Raw genomic sequence first — 10,562 nt, 5'->3', positions numbered from 1 at the left:
AACAAATGTTCATAACATTACAAACAAAACAACATACCAGTTAAAAAAACATCATCCTTGAAATCAGAGTGCCAAAATGATTGTTATTACAAAATACCAAGTCAAAACCCTAACACACCAATAGAACAATTAAAAACTAAACACTATGAGTTAAATAAAAAATGTGGCAACCAGTCAAATCACATTCAGTAACTCTTATTGCCAAAGAGAAAAAAGAGCAAGCAAACCATAAATTCTCCTTGAAAAGACTCAAACTAACTATGAAAATAAAACCACAAACGTCCTGGCCTTCACCAGCAACCAAAGGTATGGAACACAAAACTAAAACTACACTGATCACTTAAACCCATAAAGCATAAGCCGAATCAAACATGTTTTATAACACAAAATTCAGGCAGCTGTAAGTAAACTCTTACTAAATAAAAACCAAAACAATTACGAGGATAGGCTTAAGCTGAGAAACACCAAAAACGCAGTATTTAAGCAAAGCATGACATATATTTATCAATCTAAAACCTCCCAGTTCCATTTAACCAAAAGCATACTATTACCCAAAACTCAAAGCTCCCAACTTCTTGAATGAAACAAAGAAAAATAGAAAAGTCCTTTAACATCCAAGTCTTAAATACCAAAACCATAGCCTCAAAACATCGGAAAAATCCAACTTCTTTGCCTTCTGATTCTGGGTATTCGATTTCACTCTCTCAACGGTATGACTTCTGGAACCTAGCCCTGGCGCCACGACCACCAAACTTCTTGGGCTCGCAGCGCCGGGGATCGGCGACGAGCAAGGTCCGGTCGTACCTGACGAGAATATCCTTGATCTCCTTCTTGCTCTGTTCGTCCACGAACTTCTGGTAGAACGCTACGAGAGCCTTGGCGATGCTCTGACGGATGGCGTAGATCTGAGACGTGTGGCCACCACCCTTGACACGGATCCGCATATCGACGCCGGCGAAACGGTGGCGTCCGAGAAGAAGGATTGGCTCGTAGGCCTTGAAGCGAAGGATCTCCGGCTCCACCAGCTCGATGGGGCAGCCATTGATCTTGATCAGCCCGTGCCCGCGCTTGCAGTGGGTCACCGCCACCGCCGTCTTCTTGCGCCCGAAGCACTGCACCGACTCAACCGCAGCTGTAGCCATATTCGCTTTTGCGAGCGAGAGAGAGAGAGAGAGAGAGAGAGAGAGTTCTGTGCTAGTGAAACCCTAATTTGCTACCCGTGGGAAATGGAGGCGAAAAGTGACGTATTTATATGGGGGGTGTTTGTGGGTGTTAGGGTTTTGGGAAGGTGATGTAAATACCCTTGGTTTGAGTGTTTTATTACGAGCTTGTGCTCAGGAAGAAACTCTCCGTTTTGAGTCTTGGCCGTGGACCGTGTTAAATTATCTTTACACGTTCATAAATACCAAGTCGATCTCAGCCGTTCATATTTGTTAGAGGTGGGTAATTCTTTATGAGACATGCTATTTATTTAGGAAAATGTTAGATTTACAACGTCAACACAACAAGTGCACAACAATCTCTTACATGAGAGTAGGCCTCACACACTGAGACCCACCTTCATGTAAGGGGTTGTTGTACACTTGTTGTGATGGTGTAGTGCATGAATCAAATCTCATTTATTTAGTTTGGGTCGTTCTCCCATTCTCTGATTTCGAGAATTAATTATTGGATAAGTATAATTTATATGTGAGTCTTATTTATTTAATAGTTAATTTTAAAATAAAAGAAAAGAAATGATAGACAGGAGAACTTTTCATGTTCGTCACTTTTTATTAAAAAAGTGTTTTTTAATTTAAAAAAAAAAATGAAAGAACGATAAAATAGTATAATTTTTTTTATTAAAAAACACTATTTTATTAAAAAGTGACTGACAGGGACTGTTGAACGTCCCATATCTACCATTTCTCATAAAAGAATAGAAGAGCTGTAGAAGAATACAATAAAGTATTTCTTATTCTTTTATGAGTGAAAGAAAATGTATTTTAAAAATTTTAAGGAGTGAGCTTAAATGGCAAGTGAGTCCTGATAAGCGTATCATAAGAGTACTAGCAGCAACGTCAATAAACCTCATTCTATTCTCTTCCCTAAATGTAAAGAAAAATCGTAAAAAAAAAAACCACAATGCAACAGATTTCATTAGTGTTCCCTAAACATAGCTAGGGTAGAACTTTTGTTTCCCTAAACAAGGAAACACCAAAATAACCAAAGGTTCTACCCTAAATCGAGAGTAGCACTTTTACTTCACTTAACATTATTTTAATATAAAAAATACTTATCTTTCGTCTAATATTTATTTGAAATAATAATTAAATAATTTTGTGTTTCTTCTCTCTTTTTCCTAGTATTTAATTTAAACAATGTAAAAAAATGATAAGGGAAGTTATTGTGGAGCTTATTTAAATAGGAAAATAAAAAATAGTTTGATTTTCTAACTTTTTTTTAAAAAAAAATAAGAAAAAAAAAATCTAAAGGAAGCTGCTGCTCATTCCCAACGTAATAATTACCTTTTATGGAGTTAAAGTTGTGATTGTTCCATTTCTTGACGGCCAAAGCTTGTTTGGTTTAGTCTATAGCTAGCACATGTCCATGACCACCTCAGTTCAATCCCGCGATCCTACATCCAGATCCATGTAGGGTTGGCAATTCGGGTCAGCGGGTCGGGTTCGTGTCGACCCGACTGACCCGATTACATAATCGGGTTCGACACGAACCCGACCCGATTATTAATCGGGTTGAACCCTTAAACCCGAACACGACCCGATTTCCAACAGGGTAACACGAACACGACCCGGGTAACCCGTCTCCTTCCTTCGATTCTCTGATTCTTTGAACTCTAAAGAGTTGAAGAAGTTTCCTGTTTCCGAGTGTAGCTGAGAGAGGGGGGAGATCAAAATTCAGGAGAGAAAGAAAGTGAGAAACACTGAGATCGTGTGAGAGAGTGAGTCCGATCGGAGGGCTAGGTTGTTGGCCGATGGAGCCAAAAACGACGCCGTGGTTGAGGACCCGAATTCTGATGGAACGACGCCTTCAGAGCCAGAGATCGCCGGTGAAGAAAGACCAAACCCGTATGACCTGAAGAGCCGAGTAGAGCCGAGAGGCAAGGAGACCAAACAAGAGCCGATCATCAGTGGATTCGACGGAAGGTCCGGGCAAACATAGATCCGCTTCCTGATTTTGGGGATATTAGATTATTAGGTATATCCCCAAAACCAAAACGCGTTAAAATCTTTAAAAAGGTAGGGTAATTTTTGAACAGAGGAAGCTTTTTGAATAGAAATTATAGAACGACGGTGATGTATTGAACAGTGAACACAGCAATGTCAGCAACTGAGCAAAGAGGGGAGTTTTTTGTCAAAGGAAAATAGAGAAAGGGAGAGTATCGATGATTGCTATAATACGCCCAAACGATTAAGGACAAAATCACAAAATCACCAGATTTCTGTGGGGATGATGGCTTCCTGATTTCGGTGCTTGTTCAGTTGTTCTGTGCTTAAGCTTCCATCAGTTCCATGGAAGATTGTGGCCGTCGATGCAGTTGAACGTTTGGGGCAAATTGAAACTCTGAAAGTGATGAAAAGGGCAAAACTCAAAAGGCGTGCGGGTCAGCGGGTCATAGTCGTGTTCATGGTTTAAACGGGTTTGGTCTCTCTAGTCTCTTCAGTGTTCACTTTCAATTTTTTTTTTTTTTTTTTTTTTTTTTTTTTTTTAAGAAATCGGGTCATAATCGTGTTCGCGGGTCAACCCGCGGGTTGACCCGCCAAACACGATTATAATCGGGTCATAATCGGGTTGACCCGATTATGACCCGAACCCGATTATGTAAAACCCTAACCCTATATTATCGTGTCGTGTTCGTGCCGGGTTCGCGGGTCGTGTCAAAAATTGCCAACCCTAGATCCATGGTAGCAAACCAGCATATCAGACATGGTGTCACAAGACAAGATGATCCTCAATGCAATCATCTCAACCTTATCGATCTGAAGGGGTATTACCCCATGCATGTTGTTGGCATCTCCTCTTGCCATGATCGTATAGCGCTCGACTTTTCTCCTCTCAATCACAATCCCGTATAATGCTCTCAACCTTAAAGAAAATCTCTCAACCTATTGCAGATTTTTTTTCAGAAATAACAAAACTTAGCCCGCATGTGAAGTGGCAGCCATTGGCCAACCTCTCCAAGAATCAGAAACTGTTTCCTACATCCTTGTTGGACTCGGTGCAAATTATGATCCACTGGTAACCTCACAGAACCTATTAGCCTTGATGACCTCTATATATAGTCACCTATTCTCTCATGAGTTGTGGCTTGAGCAAAACCAAACTCTGGTTGATCTATCTAGCTATCTCAACTGCCAATGTTACACAGCGTCAACATTCTCCTCAACCCAAGAACAATCGTGGCTTTCCTCATGGACCTGGCTAGCTCTCGCAATCAGAATTTTGGGCGTGGAAAAGGATGCGGCCCGGGATTCCATCTCCGTCTTCCTCCTTCAAAACCATTCCTACTACTAGACCTACATGCTAGGGCTACCTCAAAGGTGGGCACTCGATCTACCGCATCCTGCTAGCACTGATTTGATCAATCCTATCAAGCAGATTCCAACCAAATGGCTGCTTATATGGCCACACCCAGCACTGCTCCACACTTTCAGTGGTATACATATATACCATGATACCGAATCCACCAACCATCTGACAAACAAGTTTTTCCAACCTCAATGTGCAAGCGGATGAATAAACTAGCCGGCACAGATCAAATTAGAGTAGCCAATGATCAAGGTTTGAAAATCTTACACATTGAAATTGCAAATTTACCGTCTTCTAACCATAATTTTCGACTTTCTCTCTTGTTACATGTGCCTCAAATTCATAAAAATCTTCTCTTTGTAAATCAATTTACTTGTGATAATAATGTATTTGTTGAGTTTCATCCTAACCTTTTATGTGTCAAGAACATACCAACGTACTCGCAAGCTAGTGCTCCACGTATGGCCCGAGTAGATTAGGGTTGTATCCATGGCCTTCATCCCATCCTTCTTCCACTACACATGTTGGTGATAAAGTTTTCTTGGATCAACGGCACCTACCGTTAGGCCATCCTACCTTCCATGTGGTTCGAATAATTTTTCACTCCAAAAAACAATTTGAAAGTATAATGTAATTGTATTGCACTATTAAACTTGATATTACAATGAGATGTAAATCTCAGTATATACAGAGTCAGTAATCGAGGAGAAAAGGAAAATACATATTAATGACAATACGTAAAATCAGCATTTGTCTATATTGGAGTGAATCTCCAATGCTGTCAATGAGTGATCGCTGAGTTGCCTTGTAAGATAGTCTTCCATTGTCTGCTTTCCTTATGTGCACTTGATGCTACGTGGACTTTCCTTAGCTTGCATGGTGCATTAGTTGGCTGATGCTTTTATTGCCTTACATGTAGCATGATTTGCTGCATGAGTAGGTGCGTGTCTTTCTGCTGCTGTAGGATTTTCTCGGCTGGTTTCCTGGAGTGATGAGGTGGAGATCATTTCCTTAACATCCCCTTTCAAGTTGATGGGGAGAGAAGCAACCAACAACTTGCCACGAAGAAGGAGAAACCGGGCTTTGGATAGTCCTTTGGTAAAGATATCCAAGGGTTGAGAGTGAGTAGAAATGTAGCAGGCAAGGAGGTCTTTGTTAAAGATCTTTTTCCGAATGAAGTGATAATCAACCTCTGTGTGTTTTGTGCATCCATGAAACACAGGATTATAGGAGAGGGAGAGGGCTCCAAGGTTGTCAACCCATAGGCAGGGAGGTTTTAGTATAGGCACACAAAGTTCTTGAAAAAGCATCCGAAGCCAATACAATTCAGCAACAGCAAGTGCCATGGAGCGATATTCAACTTCAGTACTAGATTTGGCCACTACAAATTGCTTCTTGGCTGCCCAAGAGATAAGGCAAGGACCAAGATAGATGCCATAGCATGTAGTGGATTTCCTGTCATCCGGGCTCCCTGCCCAATTCAAGTCACGGTAACCATTGAGCTGTAAGGAGCCACGGGAGTAGTGTAGGCCAAAGTCGATTATTCCTTTCAAGTAGCGGAGGACCCGTTTAGCAGTGACCATGTGCATTGTGGTGGGGGAGTGAAGAAATTGGCATAATTGGTTGACAATGTAAGTGATGAGTGCCAAATATTGCATATGTGGACCCCTTAATTTGCATTTACTAAACCTTTAGTTTTGTTATTTTCTAATGTTTTTGGTTAGTTTTGGTATTTTAGTATTTTGCAGGTCATTGAGAGAAAACAATAGCTTTATGGTGAAAGAAAACACACTTTGAAAAGACTTAGAGGATGTGGGTATGTTCAACCAAATCAAGGAGAGGACTGAATCGGAATTTCTCTAATTGGAGTCAAAATCGGATTAGAATTCAGATTCTGTACATGTCACAGTATTTTGGCCATAACTTTTATCTTCAGTATCTGATTAAGGTGAATCAAGTGGGGTTGGAAAGATATCTCAATTTTCTACAAATCATTGTGAAATAGGATTTTCCTAATTCGGACGTCTTCTATGCCAAAAGTGTCCCGCAATAAAAGACCGCAAATCTGGACGGATTTGGAGTCCTTTTCCTTATTGGATTGTGTTTTGAGTTTCCTACTCAAACTAGGAGACTAACCTCCGATTTTTCTAGGAATTATAGGGCTTCTAGGATTTGTTTTCTCCCTATAAATAGACCTCTAAGGCTCAAGAAAAAGGGGAGAAGCTAGAGACCAAATATATTCTTTTCTTTTTAGTTTAGTTTTTCTTTAGTTTAGAATTTATATTTCATAGCCATGTGTAGCTAATTTTTCAACTAAGGTTGAGGATGAAGCCTCACCATTGAAGAGCAACAATATTTTCATGTAAGTTTATACTATCCGATTTTATTTGGTTTAATTTTTTCAATGTTTTACTTCTTTTCAATTTGTGGGATGATTCTTGGATATCTTTTGTGATTCAAGGATACATTTGATGATTTGAGATAATTTCACATAATTGATTGCTTCGGTTTTTATTTATCAAAACGTCGGATATTCATTGTGTTTCGTTCTACGGATACATTTGATGATTTGGTTTAAACCGGATATCTTTTGTGATTTGTGCAAAGAACGGATTCATTGAATGATTTAATGATTTTTTTAAGCATAGTAGAACATACATAAGAGTTGTATGGTGAAAACTTTGGATGTGTATTGATGAACATGAGAACATATTGCTATGATTTGGTGGGTGTGGATTCCAAAACCTTAGTACATTTTCTTTTGTTTTATTTTACTTTATTTACTTTATGTTGTTTTTCTTTTTATAAAAAATCAAACGTTTTTTTGGAACTAGGTTAAGATTTAATTAATTTAGTCATAAATTTGTTTTCAAGAACACAATTCCCTGTGGGATCGACCTCGCACTTGCAAAACCCTTTATTGCAAATGATTCGTGCACTTGCGAGTACAATTAAAATTCACATCAAGTTTTTGGCGCCGTTGCCGGAGAATTATTTGAATTTTTTAAAACTGTTTATTTCTAAATTGATTTTATCTTTCTACTAGTTATAATTAGGATTTATTTATTTATTTGCAATTTGTTTTTGTTATTCCTATTTCTTAAAAAATAAAAAATAAAAAATAAAAAAAATTGGTTGATGTTTTATGTGGGATATTTGCATGTTAAAAAGTGAGAACAAAGCATGGATTTTTCTTATAATAATTATAACAATTTTTCTACACAACATGCTTCGCCTAGTGGTAGGACACCTGTTCCTGTCAACTACACTCACAATTGTTACCCACATAAACCATGTTCATATTGCTCCAATCCTTATCACAGTTATAGTAATTGTCCATCCTGGGGACGAAGCTCCAATTTTTCATATGATCAAATGAACACAAATTTATCCAGTTCGGAATTTGAGTCAAATTCCAATGTTTACAATTTCGATTGGAGGAACCATCCTAATTTCTTGTGGCAAGCTCAAGCCATGGGAAATTATACTCCCCAATACCATGATCTGCACCATCCCGAGTATCCGCAGATCAATCACCAATCTTCTCCTCCTTCATCCTACAATTATCCGGCACAAAGATTATCATTGGAAGAAACACTCCAAGCATTCATTCAGACAAGCAACCGAAATATACAATAGCTTAAGAAGGTAACCATGAGCAGCAACCAGATGATGCAAGAGCTTAAGCGTGTCATCATGAGCAACGACCAGATTATGCAAGAGCTTAAACAGAGTAGAGAAGAGCTGAAGAATGCCATTATGAGCAATAACCAGGCTATGCAAGAGTTTAAGACTGCCTCTATAAGCGATAACGAAAATACACAGAATCTTGCCAAGATAGAAGGACATATTGATTATCTGGTTGCTGAATTCAACAGAATGGAGGAAGAAGAGCTTCAAAGTCAGTTGATGGCTGAAGGGCACTACATGATTGATGAGGATGATGCTAGCCATTCTTGTCATGAGCATGTCCCTGACACTACCATACTCGAGAGTAAGGAAATTGTGGATAATAATGAGGAGGAAAGAAAAGATGAGTAAATTGAGCACATAGGGGAAGAAGGAAAAGAGGAGCAAATAGTGGATGACATAGAGGAGCAAGAAGAGAAAGAGGAGCAAATTGAACACAAAGACCAAATTGAACAAGAGGAGCAAGTTGAACATAAAGAAAAAATTGAGCCCCCAGCAGATACAAGTCTGTCCAATGACAAGGAAGTGAGTACTGACGCTCATCCCTTCATCATTATTCCTCTTGAGACACATCATGAATCCAAAGCTTCAATTCTTCAATGTCTTAAAGAGCTATCGTATGCCAAGATTCTCAAGAATTTATGCAGACAAGCGTACAAATCTTGGAATCATCGTCAGAAGAAAATATTTCAAAACAAGCAAGTTGGCTACCTACGATGGCGAAACATCCTTCTAGAGTGCTATCAAATTTTAAAGAAGAAAGGGTGGAAGGGATTGGTTGGACATCCACATGATCGAGGCAGGTGTTTTGGTGTTTAAGTTTGGGGAATGCCCTGGCCTTTTTCACACCTTGATGTTTCCTTATTTCTGGTAATATATTTCTATACTACACATTGAGGACAATATGTAATTCAAGTTTGGGGGTATGGAAAAACACTTTGTCTATTTGTTTGTTTGTTTGTTTATTTGTGTTTTTGTTCAAAAAAAAAAATAAAATTGTTTGTTTATTTGTCTTTTTCGTTTTAAAATTTTTTTTTTAAAAAAAAAAAAAGTGCTAGGTTGTTGTTTAAGCATGATTATATCGTAACTGTGGTTTTTATGTCATTGGTTTGTTTAACATGTTGAACACTGCATGTCATTAGAAATCTGAATCTTTTGACTCATATGTTGGATTAGAGAGACTTTACTTGTTTGAATTATTTCTCACAAGCACATTAGCAATGGTTCTGTGAGGTATGATATTTGAATTGAGGTATGTGTATCTTGAGATTTGTAGGATGATTTGTTGATGAAACCTTGGCTTGAATTCAACAAAAAAATAAATAAATAAATAATCATCAATTTGAGTTCTCATTGAGTAACCGGGCCTCTTGCCTCACTAAGCATTGAGTGTTCGCGTCAAAAGATGAGAAATTCAATTTGATTGATCGTATGGCTAGTTTGACTTCGTAGCCTTTTTGACTTAAGTAATTAAGCCCTTAGGGATGTTTCTACATCTAGTGCCCTAAGACCATCTGGTTTGGGAGTCATTGGTCCAACACTCGTTACATGGGTCAAATAGAAAGCTTAAGGGAGTCAGACATTGCACAGCCTACAAAAAAAAAAAAAAAAAAAAAAAAAAAAAAAATTGATTTAAGCCTTGGTTGTTTCATCTGATAAGATTCCTATGAATTTTGGGGTATACAAACTTTGAAAAAATTGAAACCTCATGAATCTATGTTAATCTCACTTTACACTTATTTGAGCATGAGTGGTCTCAATTTTCCAACTATGAGTTAAATGATTTTTGATGTCCTGATGATGTGAGTATGTTGTTCAGTTTGTTAAACTTACTCATGATGTCTGAACCATGTGTTTGTGTGGATTCTTGTTTTTCAACAACATAGTGCTTTAAAATGTTTGTGGGTATCATTCCTAGCAAACCCTCACGAGACTTCACTCGTCCACTAGGGAGTCCTAGGGGTTTAAAAGGCTTGTTGCATACGCTAAATGCAATAATTTCTCCAACGAAAGAGGATTTATGTTTCAAGCTTTCATTTTATGTTGTGTTTTGTTTTGCTAAAGGACTAGCAAAGTGTAAGTTTGGGGGTATTTGATGAGTGTCAAATATTGCATATGTGGACCCCTTAATTTGTATTTACTAAACCTTTAGTTTTGTTATTTTCTAATGTTTTTGGTTAGTTTTGGTATTTTAGTATTTTGCAGGTCATTGAGAGAAAACAATAGCTTTATGGTGAAAGAAAGCACACTTTGAGAAGACCTAGAGGATGTGGGTATGTTCAACCAAATCAAGGAGAGGACTGAATCGGAATTTCTCTAATTGGAGTCAAAATCGGATTAGA

At 38.2% G+C, this 10,562-nt stretch overlaps 1 protein-coding gene across 1 annotated transcript; it reads right to left on the bottom strand.

Moving 5' to 3' along the window:
* Positions 1-478: 478 nt before the first annotated feature.
* Positions 479-1,239, bottom strand: LOC133882459 (small ribosomal subunit protein uS9-like). The gene has a single exon (XM_062321644.1). The coding sequence runs from the start codon at positions 1,140-1,142 to the stop codon at positions 705-707; it is 438 nt and encodes a 145-aa protein (XP_062177628.1). The 5' UTR covers positions 1,143-1,239; the 3' UTR covers positions 479-704.
* Positions 1,240-10,562: the final 9,323 nt, after the last annotated feature.

The sequence above is a fragment of the Alnus glutinosa genome, chromosome 11 (assembly GCF_958979055.1).
Source record: "Alnus glutinosa chromosome 11, dhAlnGlut1.1, whole genome shotgun sequence".
Classification (NCBI taxonomy): Eukaryota; Viridiplantae; Streptophyta; class Magnoliopsida; order Fagales; family Betulaceae; genus Alnus; species Alnus glutinosa.
The sequence above is the reverse complement of the archived record's forward strand: the minus strand, read 5'-3'. Positions and strand labels throughout refer to the sequence as shown.

Bases quoted from the DNA above. Each gene is read 5' to 3' on its own strand.
- LOC133882459 (XM_062321644.1), bottom strand. From the start codon at position 1,142: ATGGCTACAGCTGCGGTTGAGTCGGTGCAGTGCTTCGGGCGCAAGAAG.